Source organism: Cyprinodon variegatus, unplaced genomic scaffold (assembly GCF_000732505.1).
Source record: "Cyprinodon variegatus isolate N-32 unplaced genomic scaffold, C_variegatus-1.0 Scaffold413, whole genome shotgun sequence".
Classification (NCBI taxonomy): Eukaryota; Metazoa; Chordata; class Actinopteri; order Cyprinodontiformes; family Cyprinodontidae; genus Cyprinodon; species Cyprinodon variegatus.
In genome coordinates this window covers 552,863-575,932 of record NW_015150866.1, presented here as the reverse complement: position 1 = coordinate 575,932, position 23,070 = coordinate 552,863, and the positions used below count along the sequence as shown (strand labels likewise).

The following is a 23,070-nucleotide window of genomic DNA, read 5'->3' as shown; positions in this document are numbered from 1 at the left end:
CTGTTGTTATCAGATGTTCACCATGCAGCCCCTCTCCGCTGCATCAGAGAGCCAACATGAAGCTGGCAGAGCAGGAGAGGTTTAGATGTCCGTAGATTCTAAGCTGCCACCATATTTTCTAACTTGCTGTTTATCTTTACATGTTTAGAAACGCGTTACCTGTATCTAAGTGTCGACAAACATAGTGGATTATTTGTGAAACCTGGATAATCCAAGCATGTGGAATTAACAGTGGTTCTCTGTGTCAAGCAGGGGTGTTGTCTTTTTGCTTTTACGGTTCTATTTAGTTCCCTCTTTAAATAGAAATAAATAATTATTTTTTATTACTTATAAAAAAAACTGTATTTGTTTCCTTTGGGTACATAAAAAAAAAAAACTGGTAAGAGGTTTTTTCTAAGTGGGTGGAGGGTTTGTAATTTTAAATAAATGCAAAAATTAGGCTTACCTTAAAAAGCAATAGTCATTTTTTATTTCACTGCACACACCAGTGGACTGGTCAACATAATGGCATTAAAATAGAAGCAGAATGAAGGTGGAAGTTAGCAGTTCTTATAAACAAATAATATTTCACAATCAAACATGCCAGGAACTGTTTAAAATAAGAAACTTGACGGCTCAGTCAAGCTGCGAGCTACACAGGAGGGAGAGAAGAACCACACATCTGTCAGTTTTCTGTATGACACTGAAATATAGGAAACTGCGCGTAAACAGGAGTGTGGGAGGGGTTTAGACATATTGGCTGAACAATTTTCCATAAAAACGGTTTGGAACAAGTCATTCCTGCTGGTGCTGGAAATAAAGCAGCGTTTTGTTTTCTCTGAGGATATATTTCACATAAGAACTTCCAAGATACCAACTGATTGTTCAGATTCTCATGTTGAGTCTTTTGCTTCCTCTTTATAGTGTAAAGTATCCATACACAACTATATAGTACTCTCCTGTGACTCAGTCCTGCAGAACCTCATACAAACCTGTAGCTACAGATACGGGAGAAAATAATTATGTTGCTCTGCTTCATACATTTGGTGTAAATGTGTCCCTGTAGTGAGAAGTATGTGACAGATTAGTCACTCAGTCTGTCATCCATTTTGATCAGAAGAAACTGCACCGTTTGCTTTCAGCATCTGGTGACGGGAAGGCATGAGAGCGGCCGTCACAAGCAGCTTTCAGTCCTATAACTCTGAATGATGATACTCAGCAAGACCTCAGAAATCAGAAGAGGAACCAACTGAAGAGGTCTGAGCCACTCGGCTCAAATAAGTGATGACTGAGGTTAAACTTCTACGCACCGTCATGTTTCTACACTTTTTCAAAATCTCACGCATTTAGTTTCCCCTCTCATTCTTGCACTTTCATTTTGCCAGTGCAAAACATTTGCCAACAAGGAAAACTCATTATTTGCTGCCCTAAAGGCTGCTTACCAACGTCATCAACCAGTCTTCATATTTGGTAATTGGAGTCAAAAGCTTAATGTTATATTTACATCCCACTTTTTAAAGTGATTAATGGATGCTTTGATCAGGTGTTGGGCAACAGAGGACAGTTACTCTGCTCTCTCTGACTGGAGGCGTGGGCTGCAGCTGCTGCGTCTGAGTCACTGTCAGGAAAGGAGGCTTTCTCATTCCTCACTGAAGTTACTAGATTTGTATCTAGATATTTATTTGGAGACAAAAAAGTCACTAGTTGTTAAGCCGGGCATAGACTGTGCAATATTTTCAATCTTTGTACGTAGCTACACAATGCTAGCCTCATGAGACCATCCTGATCTCGCGAGCTTTCAAGGTTTCACTCGCAGATCAGTCTGGAGACTCTCCGTTAAAGAAAATTTGGAGTCGTTCACCAAACGAACGTCCAATCAGCGTTGGCTTTGAGGCGGGTTGAGGTGTGACGCAACGAGAAGCGCGACAGTTTAGTCTAAAGAACATGCCGGCTTCATGTATTTCTTCACTGAAAGAAGAGCAAAACACTGCTCTGGAGGCTTTTCTCAGAGAAAAAGATGTTTTTGCTCTTCTCCCGACTGGTTTCGGCAAGAGTAGCCTGGCTTGTGGTTGTGTTTTCGTCGTCACTCTGTTGGTACGTCATATGCTTCGTTGATCTTATTGGTTTATTTGGCCCGTCTATCACCAACATAGGCCAATCAGCTAACCCGTATTTTTGCCCCTTCCCAAAATTACTTCAGCGGAAGGTTTCCAGATCGATATGCGGAGCAAATCCATCTGGCGGAGTCAGGTTAACACAATGCATGTTCTCACAGTGTGCGGCCCGACGCTCTGATGCGATCTACCTGCTCACATTGCACATTTAAAAACCACCCGTCGCACCGAGAAATGGCGCTGGTCGGACTCGTCAATCTGGAAGAGGAAGAAGAACTCCCTTGTTTGCACATGTGCTATGCTCGAGGTTCTGGTAAATCGGCTCGTAGTTCTGCTTCAACAGCAGGATTTGCCCACAACCACCTTATGACGGCCGACTGATTTTCAAACAGGTTTAATTTTCTCCCCATCTTACGATTCCTGATCTGGAGGTGGACGTGAGTGGCTAATCAACCCTTGTTATACTACACGACGCAGGACCTACGACGAGGCGGAAACTCGGCCTGATTGAAACATTTCTTGCACAGCTGGAAAATCGTCCCGAAAAGGGCAAAAAATCACACAGTGTATGCCCGGCTTTAGATGGGTTTGAAAAGTCACCAAATAAGTGACATGTTGACAAGTTGACAACCAACCCATATAAATCTCACCCAAAGACCACAGAAAAACAATGTTTCATGCTGCTGTCTGTGATTTTCCAAAACTGTTGCCATTGGCACTCTTTTTGGAAGATAGGTCTCTCCACCAATTAAATCTTTTTTGTCTGTGTAGCTGGGCGGAGTCAAAGCCTGGGGCGGACCAGACCTCAGGAGGGACTGAGAATCTGCAATCTTGGAACAGAAATATGACTCAGCTAATTAGCTAAATGCTATAATTATTAGCTTGACAAGCTAATTAGCATGTTAAACACAGCTCGTTTCACTAACTCATAATCACATTTTGTCTATCAAAAGCCTAGTTTTTATTTAAACTTGACTATATTTAGTCTTGGTGCAGAAACTCTAAGTGTTTGCTGTGTGGAAAACACAGCTGTTTCCATCCTCTAAGCGTTGGTTTAGGGGATCTATTCTAAGATTTATCAGATTGTGGGTTTAATTTTTCACCAGTTGTGATTTTTAGACACCTGTAATAAGCTTCCATTTGCATGATCTGCAGTGGAAGTTTCTAGGGTTTACTGATTAGAGTTAGAATCCATATATGCATTACAGAACAGCTCCAACAGCACAGCTGAGTCATGGATGCTGAATGCATTTCCATCCCTCTCCAATAACCTTGAAACTCTTGACTTTGTACCCATTTGCACAGCTCATTAGGGGTCTGAAGACTGATTGCTTGTTATTTTGAGTCCTGTTCTCCTCTCCCATCGATCTCTCTTCAGTCTCTGCCTCACAGTTTCAGCCCTCAAACTTAGCCTGTCTTTTTCCTCTCTCTCCAACCCTGTCTGGTGGTGCTGGGCTGCTGCAGACGACTGTAGGTGGTCAGGATTATTCCAGACAGCAGGAGGGAGAGGAGGATCTGTCTGGAGCACCCAAAGGGCGACCTACAGTACTGCCTCATCTTTTCCTCTCCCACAGTTTCCCTTTTTCCTTCCTTTTTTTTAAAATCTAGAAAACTTTTACTAAAATAAGCAGGTATTAACTAAAATGTTCAAACAGATCTAGGGGAGAAACATTGGAGTGGAATAGTTTGGACATTAACAGAAAGAAGCCGCCTTAGAGAGGAGAATGGTTCAGTCTCTAGATCAGTCTGGTCCTCTTTAATACTCTCTTTTTGCAGGTTTAACAGCTGCGATAAAAAGCACTGTGAATATCAGTGATAATAAAAACAATGTTCAGTAGTGGCGTTAATACAATATGATGTCTCTGCTGCAATTAAACAAGCGATTTACTCTGCTCTACACAGTGATTGGAGCAGTTCAGCCCGTGAAAGCAGACTGTATGTTTGAGTGTGTGAGAAAAAGAGTGACAGAATAAAGTGCAGTGTTCACTATCAGCAGGGACGTTGTGAATTAAACCATTGTCCTCTCATTAAGCCTCTCTTGTATTTGAGGTGGCAGCTGTTAATCTTGGCACACTTTTACAGCCTCTGGATTATCACATAGCGCTAGCACATGCATGCAGTCTGATAAACCCTAGTCTTTCACCTTCAATTCCTCTAACCGCTGCTCATGCTGGTTTTGAATAGCTATCAGCTCTTGCCTCTGTCTTTGACTCGGTCCCGTGCTTCTCTTGTGCGACTGTTAGTGATAGTGGTTTCCTTAACTCTTAAGAACAATAAGCTCATTCAGTCGGCCTGGTCGGTAACGAGACGCATGAAAACGCCATGAATTAAATGACTGTTGTGACTCAAAGTAATGGAAAAGCCTGAAGCTTTCATGATGCATTTGGGTGTATGTCAAGCCTGCTTTTCTTCTCTTATTTGCAGCGTGATTAAGCAAGTTTAACTCTTTAAGGGGCATATACCAAACAGTCTCATAACCTCTAGTCAGCCCGTTTCCTCTAATTGGGCTCGGCGAGGTAACAAGAAGCGTTTCCAGTTAATTCATGTTTATTTATAGAAGTTGGATGCCTCACATGGGCAGTTGTCTCACTTATTCTGGAAAAGAATAAGTGATACTGCTGAATAAGAGCTGCTGCTGTGATGCATGCAGGGACAGCTGTTCGTCTTGAGACGGCTGAGAATGATGATGTTTCACGAGCACATGAAAACGCAAAAGTACCTGTATTGAGAAACGATCATGGCTAACGGCTGCCAGACGCCAGCTGGTGAGGCCACTGCCCTAAGGAAGGTCTCTAGAGGAAGATGAACATAACATTTGAGGTGGATGGGGTGTAATTGAACTCTATTAGCTGCTAGTGTTTGATGAAGAAAAGACATTTTCATGGCAGTCCCAGTTTAAAGGGTTAAAGAATCCTCTCTGATCCAATCAGGAAAAGCTGCCTTAAAAGTCCTCTGGTTCTGTGGGAATGCTCTGTGGGCCAGTTGGCCAGAAAAAAACTTCACGCAAAACAGATATCATAAGCTTAGTATTTTTAAGATCTGCAAGGAATGCAATAAGAAGTTATTATGACTGAATTTGTACCACAGCAAGGACATTTTAAAGAGAACTAAAATGGAAAAAAAAAAGAACTGATCCCGTAGGTTAAAGGTCAAATCTGATAAATGTGCTACTAATATATGCAGACATTTTCTAACCTTGTTCTGTTTCTCCCTCTTGTCTGTTTCTCCTAGTTGGGATGTCCTGAGTTATTCCTCCGGTCCCAGAAAGCGGTTTGCCGATGGGACCTACTGCACCACCATGAGCTTACAAGATGGCGGCTGCAGCTACGGCAGCAGCGCCAATCTGGCCGGCATTACGGGCAGCATGCGGCGACGCCTGGAAGACCAGGAGTTCACCCTGCGTGTCTATCCAGGTTCACTGGCTGAGGGCACAATTTACTGCCCCGTCGGCGCCCGCAAAAACACCACCGCTGCTGAGGCCATCGAGTGTCTCATCGAGAGGTTGCACCTGGATCGCACCAAATGCTACGTGTTGGCTGAGGTGAAGGAGTTTGGTGGAGAGGAATGGATCCTCAACCCTGGGGATTGCCCTGTGCAGCGCATGATGCTGTGGCCCAGAACTGCTTTGGAAAATCGCAGCGGCTTGTGTAGCGGCGAGGACTATCGCTTCCTACTGCGGGAGAAAAATCTTGACGGCTCTATACATTATGGCGGTAGCTTGCAGATGTGGCTGCGGGTGACGGAGGAACGGCGGCACATGGTGGAACGGGGTTTCCTACCGCAGCCAGCTGGGAACGATCCCCCCTCTGATCTGTGTGCTCTCCCAGAGCTGACGGAGCGTGCCCTTCTGGACAGCCTGCGCGCCCGTTTCAGACAGGAGAAGATCTACACCTATGTTGGGAGTATTCTTATTGTGATTAACCCTTTCCAGTTCTTACCCATCTATAATCCCAAATATGTCAAACTATATGACAACCACACACTGGGAAAGCTAGAGCCGCACATTTATGCCGTGGCAGACGTGGCGTATCATGCCATGCTGCAGCGGCGGAAGAACCAGTGCATCGTGATTTCTGGTGAGAGTGGATCGGGGAAAACACAGAGCACCAACTTCCTCATTCATCACCTGACGGCTCTCAGCCAAAAGGGTTTTGCCAGTGGTGTGGAGCAGATCATCCTGGGAGCAGGACCAGTTTTAGAGGTAAGACTTTTACTAAAACAGCTGTTGGAACAAATGGATTCCTGTTTGTTTCTAAGTTCTGCTGAAGATTCTCAGTCATGCAGGTCAGAGTCATTCCAAGAAGGTTAAAAACAATCCACTGGACTTTCCAAGTTTGAAGACAGTTCACTTCCCATCCAGGAAACTTTTTCAATTCTTTTATGTCGAAGCTCTATAGAATGGACCCTGTGTATGTCTTTCAGGTATTACAGACTAACGAGGAAACCAAACGACCCCCATTTCAAAGGGGTTGACCCATTCATTCGGTTCAATTTGCTTGTTTTCTAAGCCAAAACAAGGCTTTCTATTGGTCCACTCTATAAAGCTTCGAACTTGATGACATTTTGAATTAAAAAAGTTTAAAACTTCATAACAAAGTCCAGTGGATTGTTTAACTTTTTTGGTTTTGTTTCTAAGGAATCTATGATTTTTCTATGATGGTTCATGTGCTTGGAGATGCGTAAACCTCTGCTTCTCTGGAGGATGTTCAGGAAGATTGTTATAGTTTGAGTGCATTGTCATGTTGGCGTCTTTTTCCACAGCAGGAAAGTTTTTTAAAATCCACCAACTATCTTGAATGGAGCTATTTTTCTGGCCTGTTTGTAGATTATTTGATAATTTGATATTTTAGCAAAGTTCTTCAGATTTTGAATTTATTTTGCTGCTTTTTTGGTTTCTTTTCATTGTCTGAATGTTTGTTCACCATTCGTCACTCTGACTAAAGTGTCTGCTATTACTGGATATCCCTAATTAATGGCTGTGTCACAGACTTTAAAGTAACTTTAGACCACTGGTGTCCAATTTCCTTCCTGGAGGGCATGTGTTTTGCATACTTACTGCAACACTGTTGATTGAAATAACTGAATCAACTCAGCATTTCATTAAAGTCTGTACAGACCCAATAGAAACCTCCATTCGATTCAGGGCCTTTGAACCAGGATCACTGCGGGTGTAAGGATAGATGAGATGATATACATTATTAGTTTTAAAAGGACAACATGAAATATTTGAATTTTTTTTTTTTATTATCATTTTCTTTGTTGTTTTTTTTCCTTTTTCGAGTTAAGATTTGCATATTTTAAAGAATTTGTTTTTAGGGTAAAATATATTTACCCTAAAAATGTACCCTGGGGTGATGTGCACCCCCAGGTATTTGGTGCTGCTGACCACCTCTACAGCTGATCTGTTGATGACCAGTGGGGCGTGGTTAGGACGGTTCTTCCTGAAGTCCAAGATGATCGTAGATAGAGTCATAGTCGTTTAATATCTTTTTCTCTCTATAACCCAAAGTGCTGTGACACAAAGCAGTTAGGTGGTGAGGGCTTAGTTGATACCTGAACAAAGTGTCATTGCTGACACAAATCCTCCGTCACACCTGGACCAATCAAGAACTGCCTCCTTTTTTTTTTAACTTCCTAATAAGACTCTTAATTCTGCATAAAAGTCACTTTGAGTAGAAAACGATTGCATCTAAGGACCATTCAGGTGGCTTTTCTCCTTTTTTCACATTACTTCTTATCTGGCTTGTGTTTCTAGAGCAAAGAAGTGAGTGTAGCTATATTGACTCCCTATACATTGAACTCCACAGCATCCTTAATTCTATACTACTAGCAGATAAAAAAGGCAGCATTTGGACTAAATTACTGTGTTAGCTTGTTATCAAGTTAAAGACAGAACCTGTGCGGATACAAGGTTTGGAACAGGAAGTGAAACTAACTTTACCCCCATAAGTTATCAGTGTGTAAATATCTTATAATTTAGAAGAAAGCATTGTTGTTGCATTGGCAAGTGGTCAGCTGATCCCTAATTTTAAACCCCAAAATAACCCAGTGGCATTGGGTGAAAAGTGACATCTACCATGTTCCAATTTGGCTAAATGCTGAATTCACAAAGCGAAGAATGTGGCTTCCTGTTCCGTAGAGCTCCCATCTCTTCCTTTAGGTGCTTTCATAATAAACACAAACATTTTGGATGGAGCGAACCATTTTCATGTCCTCCCGATGTAGAGGGAGGCTCGGGCTCATGGTGAGGTGAAGGTTGTGATCCTAGCAGTGTGAATGTTGTGGCTGATGTGGCTGTGATGAAGCAAGACGAGATTTTTTCAGTCAAAATGGGAGATGGAGAAAATTATGTTAAAGAATGAAGGAGGGAATACCATGATACGTTTGTAATAAGCTTAAAAAAGAGGTACTATTTACCCTAGAATAACTCTTTGGAGTTAAGCCCCATTTACACTACCCTCTGAAAACCGATCCGTGCCGAGCTTGAATCAGTTAACTGCGCCGAGCTCGATTCCTTACGACCATTTCTACACCACACTAGCACGGTTCTAGCCTCATAGTGATGATCTATGGTACTCCTGCTCTCTAGAGGGAAACAAGCAAATCAACATGGCGGCGCCCGTAACATTCAGGAAGTTTATGGAGAGCCAGGTGAAGAAGACAGCCTTTGATGAATTCACTTGACAGAGTCAGCTTTAGGGAAGTGGATAGGACAAACTACTCAGGGCTTACAGACCAGGAAACGATGACAGGAATGAGGTTCAGCACACCGCTCAGCAGAATCATCACTAGAAATCATGTGGCACGGTAGGGGAGCTAGTATTTTTATGAATGTGTGAAATGTCATGATTATTGGGGCTGACTGTAAGGAGATGACGCGGTCTGGCCATATGTTCTTAGTCTGAAAATCGCGCCACAACTGAACCACGCAGAGCCCTGCTGATGAACTCGTACCATGGTTAGCAGGGTTCAGTTGTGTCTGGCATGGTGCGGTTCAGTTGTGCGTGCCATTTACACTCGGTCTGTGCTCAGACCGATCTCAGCACGGCTTCAAAAGGGTAGAGTAAATGGGGCTTTAGCTCCAGCACAGACACTGGCCAGCCATTGCTGCTTCTCCCTGCTCTGTCTGCCCAGTGGGAAGTATGTTTTTCTGTTTTTCTGTCCTTTGACACCCTTTGTTCAGAGTGACATCTTTTCATCACTTTTTGTTCTTAGATGTATACTGATAACCATAAACCAGCTATTTGCAGCTCATATTTTCATACCAGGGCCTGCCAACACTCCCAAAAGGAAGGATTGCAATCAAAGTTTATTTCCAAAACTATTTTCTGTCATTTCTCATTTTATCATGACACTAAGTGGATTTAAAAAGAAAAAAAATGTTACATTTTGTAGGAATACATTTTATGTTTGAATCTTTGTCTAACAGCATCTGGATATCACACATTAAGGCTAACTTGACATTGTGTTTGGTTTTGGGCTGCACGGTGATGCAGTCTGTAGCGCTGTTGTCTTGCAGCAAGAAGGCTTCAATCCTCAGTCTGGGGTCTTTCTGCATAGAGTTTGCATGTTCTCCCTGGGCCTGCATGGGTTCTCTCCGGGTACTCTGGCTTCCTCCCACAGTCCAAAAACATGACTGTTAAGTTAATTGGCTTCTCCAAATTGTCCTTAGGTGTGAGGGTGTGTGTGTGTGTGTGTATATGCTTGTACGTCTTTGTGCAATAGACTGGCGTCTTGTCCAGGGTGTACCCTGCCTTTCACCCATTGACTGGATGGAAGAAGGATGGAGAGTATTTAGTTGTTCTAATAGCAAACAATCTTTTGCCACCATGAGACATTACTGTTTTTGAAAAAAGACGTTTGCTAAAAAGAAAATGTTTGAGACCCCTAAAGCTTCCGCAGAGATGCTGCACTGAACCTCATTAAGAGTTCAAACGAATAGTCCATATTTTATGTTGTGCATTATCGATCCGTTTGTGAAAAGGGAAATACCATTCTATAAGAAAACTCGTGAAAAGTCGCTGCTTTTCTTCCTTTTTTCAGCTCATGAGACCATTAACATGATTATAGAAAAATCTATCCAAAGCTGAAGTGTCTTTACAGACTGTAGCTTTACAGTCAGGCCCAGCTTTACCACATCTGAAAGGTTTATTTAGAATCATGACCTAGAAATGCTTTTCTGATTCTGCATTGAGGAAAAAATCCAAACAAATGGTTTGCTCCCTAATCCCTTCTGGATTATAAATCAACAATGGATTATGGATTTTCATTTGGATTTTCATGTTCTGCTGAAGGTCTGTTGAAGGACTTAATGTCCTATTCATCCCAATAGATGGCGGGGGGCTTTTTGCCCCCTGTCATAGTCGACGTGCCTCTGCAGCTCCAGGCTCCCTGCCAGGATGTCATGTTGACACCATGTGCATCCCAGGTGAACACCAGCATCCTGTTTGCCTCATGATGAGGTCTGCCAGTTTGATAAACTAGAGGTTTTGTGATGTGATGTACAATTCTTAGAGGAAACTCTGGCAGAAAAACAGATGGCTTGTTTTACATAAGCGTGAAATAACTGATATTTTTCTGCCTTTAATCACATAGCTGTGGTTAAACCTGCCCATCATGCGCGAATGGTTGTACTTTTCTATGGGTTGACTGAATACCTGTCAGAAAATAAACGCTAGAGGCGACAGACGGAGAGGCTTGTTTTGATGAAAGCACAGATAGAAGAACGTTGAAGAACTCTGCGAGGAACTTGGCTCTGTTTAGACTCTGTGGGTGGGAGCAGGACCTGGTCCCATGTAATCACCTCCCCATCAATCACCTCTCTGTGACAGAGGTGTGAGGAACAAGGTGAGCTGGGTAAGAGTAGCATGGAAAAATATAGCAAGTGGAGTTTGTTGTTTTTTTTACATTGCATCCAATTTATATCTTCTAACTTTCCATAATCTAAAGGTCTCAGAATTTGTTGCATTTTTTTAATCTTGCATTTTAATAAGAAAGAGCACATAATTAGATTTCTAAAAACTAAAAAAACTAAAATTTTCTCTTAAACATAATTACATTAATTTATATATATATGTGACATATTGAAACAGGAACCTATTAGGAACCTATTAATAAAAATTTCCAGTCCAATCCAATTTTAATTATATAGTACTTTAAAAAACAAAAAGGACCAAAGTGCTGCACAAAAGTAGAAATATAAACACTGATAAAATTCACTAAGATACATAAAAATAATAAACAAAAATATAGAAATAACTAAAACATCTGTTTGAGTATTAAATGCCAGAGAAAAAAGAGGAGACTTAAAAAAAAAAAAAAGGTTTAGAAATCGTCAAAAAGGGAAGTCTGCCTGCTATACAGAGTGAAATGATTCCAGAGTTTGGGAGCGGCTACATAGAAGGCCTGGTCCGCTCTGAGTTTACATCTTATCCTTGGTACCAACAGGAACACTTAGGATGTACACAGATGTAAAACTACCTTTAAAGCTGTAGGGAAATCATACTGAAATTTTACATCATTCTGGCTTAAACATCTATATAAATGTAGTCTTTATCAGACTGCACTGATTTCCAGCAGGTCTTCTCTATTGTGTTAAAGGTGGTTTGTTTTTAGTGCAGGGCATGTTAGACATTCACTTCCTTAACTTTTCACCCATTTAACTCGGCTAAATGGGTGATATGGTTATAGATTGCTTTATGGCTAAAACAATTAATCGTGATTAAATTATTATTTAAATAATCATTTACTCATTCAGTAATAGATTACTCATTAATTGGAGTATAGAGAATGTAAAACATGCTGACAGAGCGACTCACTTAGAAGAAAATGTTTCAGTTTTTTTTTTTACTTAAATGCAAAATATATATTTAATCACATTTTTGGTATAGTTACTGTATCTGTATTCACTATTAGAACCCCACAAGTCAAAAAGTTTAGTTCCACCTGGTTTAATGCTTTAAAAAGAGCCTTCACTCTCAGATTATTAATGGATTAATGGATTAATCAAAAAAAGTAATCAACAGATTAATCATTTAGCAAAATAATCATTATACGCAGAACCGCATAAAGTTAATTCTCCAAAAATTATGCAACATTTAGCTTCACCTTATGGAGAACTGAAATAGTTCAAAAGCATCTGTGACTTTGTTTTTGGAAGTTATGAAAGACAGATTTTACAAAACAGAGAATATAGTTAATTACTAGATTACACCAAAGCAGAAGGCCATTGGTGGATAACAAAGAAAACAGGGAGTCTTTTCTAGGTGAGCAGTACCAGAAGCTACAGTGAGAGGAGCTGGACCTCCTGCCACCAGCTGTGGGGCAGCTGCTACTAGAACTAGCATTTTGATCTTAGATCAACTGTCCTTTAGAAGATGTTACCCAGCAGGGTGTTTGCAAGAAATGGTGCAAAAAAATGTTTAAAGTCACTTAGAGCATCGCTATCTTCCAGATAGTCTGGAACCATGTTGGATCACAGGGAATTACGAAAGAAATAGCATCTGGGTACGTTTGTTACAAAGAAGTTAGTCTGATCCTTTAGTTTATGAATTAAGATGAACATGGGATGGTGTTATTAGAAATATGCTAAGCATTAGGTATGACCAGTCAAAAAACGTGCAGATTTTCTCATCTTGGAATATTTTTATTATGAATATGCTGGATTACTCTTAATCTGTGGACCCTTATGGAATAATGGAGTATAAACAATTGAAGATTGGATTTATAAACTGGTTTCTGGACGTCTTCAAAGGCGTGTTGTTGCAGCTGCTTTGTCATGTTTACATTTTGAAATGCTGCTATATCTGTGTTAATAGTGCTTTGGTGCTCAGTGTGGCCATAAAATAAACTTGGAGGTTGAATTGTGGAGAATCTAAACTTTCCAACAATGTTTAATATGTCTATATTGGTAAGCATTTTACCGCTTTAATTTTTATGCGTTCTGAGGTATTAGTTGAAATCACTATATGAACGGTTGCCGGCAATCTGGTGGATTTAAAGAGGTTAATAAAGGTATTAAGAGTGCACCAAACTGCTATATGGCTCATTTTAAGCCGTTCTAGGGCAACTTACCATTTTTGATCACTTGCATAACCGTTACAAATGGAGCTAATGGAATATCCATATTTTTGAATGTTACACAGGCAATAAAGTCTTGACCTGGTTTCCAATAACACTATTGGCTTGATATGTTGATTTTCATAGTATTTCACTGAGTGCCCTATAAAGGGTTAAGGCAGTTTTTAGGGTCCTCTCATGTTTAAAAAATATATTTTACGGAGTGAAAGAAAAATGAAAGCTGAGGATGGAACAGTGTCGGGGATGAATAAAGGATGCTCTGCAGATAGGAGCAGAACATCCTTCAAACAAATCAGCCTCAGTTCATAACGGCTCAATCAACCAACTGAATTCTTCGGTTTCCACATGTTGTAATTTCAATTATGGGAGCGTTTGCAGCTGCAGCTGCTCCTCTGAAGCTTTGTGGGAGTTTGCCTCTTAGCCTGAGGCTGAAAATATGAGCTCACCAAGCCTTATTAGATCCAATTCAAATGAAACCACTATGAAGTATTTAAACCCCCGGCCACTTTGATCGCTTCATTATGGAGAGTAATAGTTTAACCATATTTTGTTAAAGAGCCTGCATGTGATCCAGGTCTGTTTTCTTTTAATACTCTTAAACAATTCATAATTATAACTACATTTATTAGCAAAACATGGTACAATTTAGCCATATGAAAGGCTTTGGTTCTTGGATCTTTGCACAATAAATATATGGCTACTTGCTTCTTTGATCAAATGATGACTGAGTGTAAAGTTTATTTGCTTTCATTGATTCTGTAAGATGGTAGCAGCTGTTAGGACGGACATTTAAACGCTGCACCTTTCAGCGAACGGGTCTGTGTTGAAAAAGAAAACATTTCAGGAGGAGTTATGTCTCTCTGACAGGAGCGGCTGTGGTGCTTTGGGAACATTTGTGTAAGAGCCTGTAAATTCAGATAAGTCATTCTTTTTGGATTCACCTAAGAAGCTTACTGCCAGCTGGATGAATCAGTGAAGGGAGGTGGATCCTGCACATGAGTGAATTATTATTTTTTAAACCGTCTCCTCTAGAAATGCCATTTAAATCAAAGCTAAGCTTGTGTGCCTTCTGTGTTGGATTGACATAATTAAAAAGCGAATTGAATGAAACCATGTGGTGCGCCGTGAGGTGCAGCTAGGACTACTGCTCTCTGATCAAAGCCTTAAAATTAAATTAAATGTAAAAAATAATTTCCCTGCAGAAATAAATGAGGTCTTTTGGAGGATTTTGAGGGAAGGAAATTTGACCTATTTGTAAATTATATGCTTTTCACTCTAGATTGCAAATATTATTTAACGTCCTTCTCCATGCTGCGATCATCCTGTATCTGCAAATTGGTTTTGGTGTTTCTGGCCGTGGAGCGTAGCGTCACTCCGGTCCTGAACAGATATCACTTAACTCAGCTTTGGAAATAATCTTTCCATCTCCTGTGGTTTTGGTCAACCACCAATCAGGAGCTTTTTATGTTTGTTTCATATAAGGTGCTTAAAAATTCTTATATAAAAAATAAAAAGTAAGACTCCCCGTAGAGAAATTTGGAAACACCCTCAGGGAATAAATAACAAATACCCATTTTTACTATACGATGAAAAAAATCCAAATATGTAAATAATTGGAAGTTTTTTTTGGTTATCTTGCGTTTTTGTTTTATTTAACCCCTGAAGGTCTGAGCAATAATCAAAGAAGCAGCTGAGAAGGCTAATGTTAACAGTTGAGACCAAAACAGAATATTTTAATCTTACTGCAAAACGTTTGTTTGGGTGGAGACCTGCAGATTATCCAGAACACGGCGGTGTGAGCATCATGCTGTGGGAAGGTTTTCCTTTAGCCAGAGTTGACTGACAGGTGGGTGTCATCAAAGCACAGTCAGAACTCTGAACATCTGAGGAAAACGAACAGATTGTGATCCAGAATGGAGACCTTCATGTCCTCCCCTCCTTCAAGGACAGAGAACTATGCAGTGTGTGTGTGTGTGTGTGTGTGTGTGTGTGTGTGTGTGTGTGTGTGTGTGTCCACCCTTGTGGATTTAGACGTCTCATTCTCCTTAATAATTTTAGCTGAGCGTGTGCCGCTAAGATGACTGAGTCCCCCGCCCTGTACTGACCGATTGGCCTCGGCTGCAGGGTTCAGTGTGGTGACCTTTAGCTGCAGTGCAGCAGCCATGATGCCTTTGTGACACGCCTCAGAAATGCAGCAGTGCACACACGCTGCTAACTATCTATATTACATCATGGCAGCGGTATCATCCAGCCCCTCTCAATATGCTCTAACCACACTAATCATTTCTTGTCATGTAAAAGCCTTTAATAACCCGCTACAGATAGCTGGAGACTGCAGTTGTGTGTAATTTGAGCTGCGTTCAGAGTCAGGCGACATAGAAATGATTGTGCAGCAGGATAGTGCTGATGGGAAGACAGCTGGCACACTGATGGGAAGGACTTGGCTTTTGTGTCCCCTTGAGTCTGCCTGTATGAGCGTCTCTAAACCTTTATTTTTATTATTTTTAATCTAAACTCCTTGAAGAATGAAGCCTGATAAATGTTATGCAATTAGAATTGATGCAGGAGGAATTCAACCAGTTAGTTTAGTAAAAAAAATTATAGCACACCAATAAGCAGCCCCCCCCCTTTTTTTTTTTTTTTTTTTTTTTTTTTTTTTTTTTTTTTTTTTTTTTTTTATAAAGGGGAAGACTTATAGAAATTAAACAATGGAGCTACTGAAGAAAAACAAAATAATTGAGAAAACATTGCAAAGCTGAAAAAAAACAAAGGATTTAAAGCTGAAAAAGTATTTAAAAATTTAAATAAATGTTTAACAATACTTTTCAGACTCAAGCTTAATTATAAGTTTTTGATATAAGTATTTGATATATATTTTAAGCTATATATACAGCCATGTCATTGAAGCCCCGCCCCAAACTTAAGTGAACAAAATACCACATTTGTTTAACATCCTTCCTTTTGTCCGTTTAAAAGAGTACTTCTCAGTTTCACATCCCCTTTAATTTTCTTTTTTGGTCAAAAACGATGTTTTTGAAAAAACTTTACTTAACTCCATAGTCTTCTAGATGCAGACATTTCACAACGCTGAAGCTACAGATACCATTTGGAAGAAGAAAGTGTGTTTTAGACCACTTATAAAACCCAAATCGATTCCTTGTTTGACATCATAAATTTAATAATAAACACAGCTGGTGCCAATAAATCAACTAAAATTACATTTTTGATCTGGCCTAACATCACTTAGAATCATTTAAGAATGATCTTTGCTATTACAAAGTACATGTCATAAGTTGTTTATAGTACTAATAGCACACGCAGCTAAGTCCACAATTATTCATATGTGTTGAAAATAGATATTTAAAGATATTTTTATCCAACCACTTTTTTGGCTAGAAATAACATGTATCTGCCAAAATGTTAGTCTTTACAGTGGATGTAATTTAAAAAAAACACTTTTTTCCTTTAAATTTTAACCTAAAACTTCCATATGGTTGATGGATTATAGTATTCTCAATAATTAATAATAAAAAAACCCTAAAGATTTTTTTTGGTATGCGTCCATTTTTGAGTAAATTCATCTTCAGCATTGGCCACCAAGTCTCTGACTTTGGAAGGCCTCCTTGCCATCACCCTAATCTTTCCCTCTACAGATAATGTTTATTTAACTCATGGCCACAGTGGAGCCTTTCAACCTGTAAAATCTCTTTCTGAGGAAGTGGATCAAAACTGAAACAAACCCTCATTTTCCAGGGGTGTGAACACTTCATTCCCCAGACACTGCTGCATCTCTCTTACTGTTCCCAAAAAAGTTAAAAACCAAAGTTTGAAGACATTTCGGTTCCCATCCAGGAAGCTCAATTCAATTCAAATGTCAGAAATAGCGGTGAGTTGCTTTGTGCAGTAGCCCAACAAAGCCTTGCTTTTGCTAAGACAGCATGCAAACGGAAACAAACGAACAAGTCCACCCCTTTGGAATGGGATTATTTGGCAAACAATCAATCTGCTTTAACCCTCATAACCTTCATATGTTACTCTGGGCATGTCTTTCTTGCAGCCTTAGTGCCGTCTGGGGATATTTTAACAGATCAGAGCAAATCACATGATGGAAACATGGAGGAATAGTCTGTCACAGATATGTTTTCATTACATGTAAGACTTTCATATTGTTGTTCACTAAAGAGAAGACACAGCTCGTTTTTGGGTTTTGCTAAACATAACTAAGGGGAACTTGCCTCAAAAAAGAGCATCAATACCTTAAACTTAAAAGCCCGGCTGAGGCTTCCAGATTTTTCCATCTATGAGGCGCTCTGTTTCTACACACACTGACTTGGGGCTTTTCAGGGGCCCGATCAAAGCCAGTCTTTGTTGCGTCATGAGGTAAGCAAACTTGCTTAATGCAGCCGTAGCCAAACAGACATTGCTTACAGATGTCTCCTATCCAGATGCAACCCTTTGCATTCCACCAGGCCCTCGGGGACTGAAGCTGTGTCCTGTGACCGACGGATGGCTCAAGGTTGTGCTGTACCTCTCTTACAGGAAAAAGATTTCATTAGGGGTGGGTATAAAAGGGCTCAAGAAGCTGGCTAAGTCGAGGTTTGGAGCGAACAACGCTGCTCCCTTTTTTAATCCCATGTTCTGTGAGCATATGGACACAGTTACTGTAGAGAAAGAGCACAGTGGACACTGTGGGTGAACCTATTGAACCTGAAAAGCCAGATGAAAACCATGATACCTGTGAGGAGGTCTATATGTTGCAGCGCCTTCGCTGAGGGCATGCCTCTATAGCAGGGGAGGGGTTACTTATACCCCCTCGAATGAAGGCACTGCTGCTCTGAATGCTTTCTGCTGCTCGCTGTGTATCGTTATGCGTGTGTTTGCCGAGGAGGCGTGCTTGTCAGAACGCGTTAGTGGACAGTTCTCCAAACACCAGCCCAACACAAGATGTTCAGCCATGACTGAGTTTACTGTTGCCCTTCAGACCTCGTTTCTGCATCCAAAAGCTCTCTGCTATCAGGTGCAAGTGCTCGTCACTTTGCAGCCGCCTATAGAAACGGGTCCTATTCGCTTAAACTCGCCTTACGCACGTCATGGAGGTTTAACAAAGCTGCTGGATAGAAAATACTCCTTTATTTAAGGAGTAAGTTTGACTTCTGTTATTGACTGAAGTGTCAGGTTGACATATTAATTATCCACACCAAAAATAATAGTTTTTAACTCCTGAAGAACTTAGACAGATTTATTTCTCATTTTGTTTACACAAATTTTATTTGGAACATCTCTGGATAATTTCATCTTTTTAAAAGTGCAGCCTTTAAAAATAGTAAAACGTATATATAAAAACAGTAATATAAACATATGACTGTAAATTGAAATAATCATTTTTTTATATAATGATAAAATATAATAAATATAATAAAATATAATAAAATACAATATAATAACCCATTTTACAAAACATTTATCAGTCTGATGGTGGTGGGGAAGAAGCTGTTGCAGAACCTGCTGGTCCTGCATTGAATGCTGTGAAGCCTCTTCCCAGAGGGCAGCAGGGAGAACAGTCCATGGTGGGGGGGGTGAGGGGTCATTGATGATGTCACGGGCTCAGGACACGCAGTGCTTGGATGAAATGTCTTTAATGGAGGGAAGAGGAGCCCCCATGATCCTCTCTGCTGTTCTCACCTTCTTCCAGTCTGAGGTGCAGCAGCCTCCACACCACACTGTGAGACAACTGGTCAGAACGCTCTCTATGGTGCGTCTGTAGATCTGCGGTGAGGATGGGGGGGGAAGGGTGGGCTCTCCTCATCCTCCGCAAGAAGCAGAAACCTGCTGCTCTTCTGTAACTCCTAGCAGGGTAAAGCCTGCCCTATAAAACCAATGTTCTGGCAGACAGTAGCTGCATTGTAGAAGCATGAGTTTGCTCATTTTCAGGCACTACATATGTCCCACAGACAGGACAAGACAGTTAATGGGTTAGCTGTTTGAAAGGAGGTCAGAGGAAGCACAGATATGCAAAAAGCCGTTTAAAAGGAAGGTGTACTGTCTGCAGCCCGTTGAAATGCCATTTAGGCTGCAGGAGAGTGAGAGAGCACCAGACTTCCAGCAGATAACATGAAGGCTGAATACCACAGAGACTTTTCTCCCCTGTTATTTGTTGTTTGACTCCCATGGGACTAGCTATATGTAGAAATGTGGCTGGTAAACGCTTTATAAAAACTGCTTTTTAAAAATGCAGTGATTCTTTTTAATTCCTTTACTCACTGAAGCAGCATTAGAAAGGGAAGAATGACATAGTCTAACTACTAACGTTCCTGCCTCAGCTGGCTGAGTGCTGCTAAATAAGCTATTCCCCCAATTACTTCCTGTTGGCACCTCTTTCCCTTTAATCTGTGTCCTTTCGGCTACAGGGACTTTGCAATGTTCTCCTCAACATCTGTTTACTGGACTCCTCCCATCCTCTGATCCAAAATGTTCTCCAATGCTCTCTGGATGTATAGTTAGTTTAACCATTTCCAATGCTTTGTTTATTTCTTTCCTTCGGCTGAAGCTGTTTGTATTTTCAAACTGTCCTGCCTGGAAAGGTGATGCCTCAGCAGTATTTGTATGCATTTCCAACATTAATTTCCTTCCAAAATGTCCATTTGTAAAAGTGAAGTTGATTTTCTGCTCTACTACTCCTAACTACTGCTCATTGCAGAGGTAATTCAGTATTAGTGGGCTGTAGTAGAGGCCATTTTCCCCCTTCCTTCTGTCTCTCTCTCATGGTCTCCACGGAGCAGATTTAGTGAACGGCTCAGGACAGGAAATTGATAGAACAAATCGGCCTGATTCAATTTGAACCTGTTTACGTGGTGTCACAGCAATCGGGCCCCGATCAGATTAAAGCCACGAAGAGACTCGTTTGGACAAAATACCATCTGGACTGATTGAGGGAGTTAAGTTAACTTGATCTGTTTGTGGTTTGATCATTTGAAAGCGTTAGCTAAACTTTTATCTGTTGAACTGGATCAAATCAGCATGTTTTTTTTTTTTATATACTTCAATCTGTGTCAGTTTATCTTAGGTCTGACTTTAGTTATTTCTGTAAAGTTGACAGAATAAAATGTGGGATAGTCTCAGCCTAGCTTGTGTTTCATGTTCTTCTCTATTTCTGTCCTGTGGTTTCAATCTACTTTTTGAAAACTTATTTCAAATCATGTAAGGAAAACAATCTGCATTTATTTCAGAGTTTCTAGGGAAGGTTCACCTCAATCGGATCGCTGTTTGTGCAAGGTGCTTATAAACGATCAGTGATGGACAGTCAGGTCAGCATTACACATGGAGCCTTGCTCATCAAGGCATACTCCGCCGCATCGTTATAGAGCCCATTAGTCAAACCAAGACATGCAGGCTGGATCCAGCCATGGCAGCTATTCTTCCACTTCTCCTGAGCCAAAATACATTTAGAATGGCATAAAGTAGAGGAATATTTTGTTAAGTCAAAAAGGGGCAGAAACTGTGAAATAAATGTGAATATATCAAAAAGTTATCAAGAACAGAGTTTAATTTTTACAGTTAAAAAACAGCCTTTTCAAAGACTTGATACAGAGGTGGCCCCTTATGAAAATTAGATCTAGCTTTGTTATTAGAAAAAAGTAGAAATGCGTCAATATGAAAAATCTGAGCTGATATGAAAAACAGATATTAATCTTGTCGTTATAGCCAATAGCCAATATTTACCAATAGAAAAAAAGACCAGAGCACTGACATAGTCGGAGCTCGTCGGCCTGGCTGTGTGTTTCCTGGACGGCCCCGCCTTTTACAGCTGCTTCTTGTATCTCTGCTTCTGTCTCCTTGAACCCCAGTCGGCCTCAGCAGATGGCGGCTCACACTGAGCCTGGTTCTGCTGGAGGTTTCTTCCTGTTCAAAGGGAGTTTTTCCTCTCCACTGTCGCTACAAGCATGCTTAGTGTGAGGGATTGCTGAAGAGTCAATGAGTCGATGCAATCAGCTGTTTTTCCTTAAATAGAAAACTTTGAATCGATTTGACTGGATGATCTGGTTGAACTGTAAAGTGCCTTGAGATGACGTGTTGTGAATTGGCGCTATATAAATAAACTGAATTGACATTGAATTGACATTGCGCCTCTGCTTCAATTAAACACCCACAATTCTCCGCTGCATCACAATCAAAGTCACATGACCAAATATCCCACATGACCGATCCTTTACCCTCCTTCTACAACTACATGAAAATAAACATTGGTTGTTAATATCGACCCTGGTTTATTTTCTTGGAGCGATACAGATATGCTTTAAAATGACCTATAATGGCTGATACTTATATTCATGGTGATATATGGTGCATCACTTTAGAAGTCAAATTCCCATCCCTGCTATGAAGGGTGGCAAAGACCCTCAAATTAGTTAAGCTTCCTCTCATTGGCAGATGTTATTGGTAGATTTCTTAAAGTCAACAATGATGAATGTAAAAAACTTTAAGTCACCATTTTTTAAAGAGGGAAACTCCTCCGTCATGGGTAAGGATTCGATGTACGTAACCTGATATTTTTTGTCTAGGAGAAAAAGAGGAAGACAAGCATGAATAATCAGAAGAAAACGGTTATATAAAGATGTGGAACAAAACAAAAAATTGCTTTATTTCATTGAGGAATTCTCTAGCTGTAGACAAACTTGAATTAAAGTGTTTTACACATCCTCATCAGCGCTGCCAATAAAGCTGGCCGACAGCGCAGGGGACATGTTGTAACAGATGTGAAGGTGGTGTGATGAGGCATATAATACCATTAGTCTGTAGTAGTAATCGTCAGGATAAACAGTCATTACATTAGTCTGAGGGTTTGTCCTCCATGTTCCTTTTTTTCCTCTAGCCCGGAGCCTCTGAGCGCTGGAGCCCAGAGTCTCTGTGTGAGCCACTTCACCTGGGAATGATTTTTATGTTTTATCTAACATTTAGTTCATATTGATAACCTCCACTATCAGTTCCATGGGCAGACTGAGAGCATGTTTGTCATAAATCCTGCAGGAAAAAGAAGTAAACGACAGACTGGAGTCCTAGTGCTGAGATCCGGACTTTTCTTTCCGCCTCCTAACTTTTGACTCTAGCTGCTGTTCAAGCTGAGCTACAGTAGCTCTGGCATGACATCATCAGCAGGTTTTGTCTTTTTGAAGAGAGCAGGATTAAAGTTTTTCAGACAACAGCAGTCTTAATCAGGTCTCTTAGTGCTCTCACAAAAACAAAAGCTTTTCGCTTGAAGCAGCTGAGCTCGTAGGTTCCTGTGTCAGGTTGGAACAGGTCCTTCTCCCAGAAACCCGCGCTGTCACTATGGGATGAATGGTGCAGATGTGCCATTGTGAGCGTCCCGCCGTGTGTGGGAGTGGGACGGAGGATGAAAAGGCAAGGATTGGCTGGTGGAGGTTGGAACACGCTGCCAGTGGGGTGACGGTTTCCACACAGACACTGACGGGGATTGTGTCTTCCTTGTTTCGGTGCCCCTTATAAACAAACCATCCGCAGGGTCCACCTGGCTGATGATGGTTAACCGGTTTCACTCTGGCTCCATGATTAGACCCAATGTTCCAGCTCTAGTTTTAGCCACATCATGGTATACTGAGGCAAAGGCTGCAGATAATCCAACAAAAACAGGTTTTTCTTCTATGTTTCAGTTTATAACAGAACTTATTTTTATTGCAATAACTGTCCATAAACTGAAATGTTTCTCCTGATTGATCAGGGAAAGTTTCCTTGAATGACCTTATTTATTACAGCAGAGCTTCTGCATTGGGCTGACAGGATGCCGTATGAACAGGAGCAGACCTAGAGTTCACACAGCAGGGCAGAATTGTGTTATTTTAAGGTGGAATATGTGTTTCAGTTATTGACACCAGATGTTCTTGGA

General features: G+C 40.8%; 1 protein-coding gene across 1 annotated transcript in view; it reads left to right on the top strand.

The window, feature by feature from the left end:
- Positions 1-23,070, top strand: part of LOC107093204 (unconventional myosin-IXa-like) — a 182,769-nt gene that overhangs the window by 36,629 nt on the left and 123,070 nt on the right. Inside the window, exon 2 of the mRNA XM_015388090.1 lies at positions 5,325-6,294. Within this exon, the coding sequence (XP_015243576.1) occupies positions 5,392-6,294 (903 nt within the window). The 5' untranslated portion in view covers positions 5,325-5,391. The remainder of the gene's footprint in view (positions 1-5,324; positions 6,295-23,070) is intronic.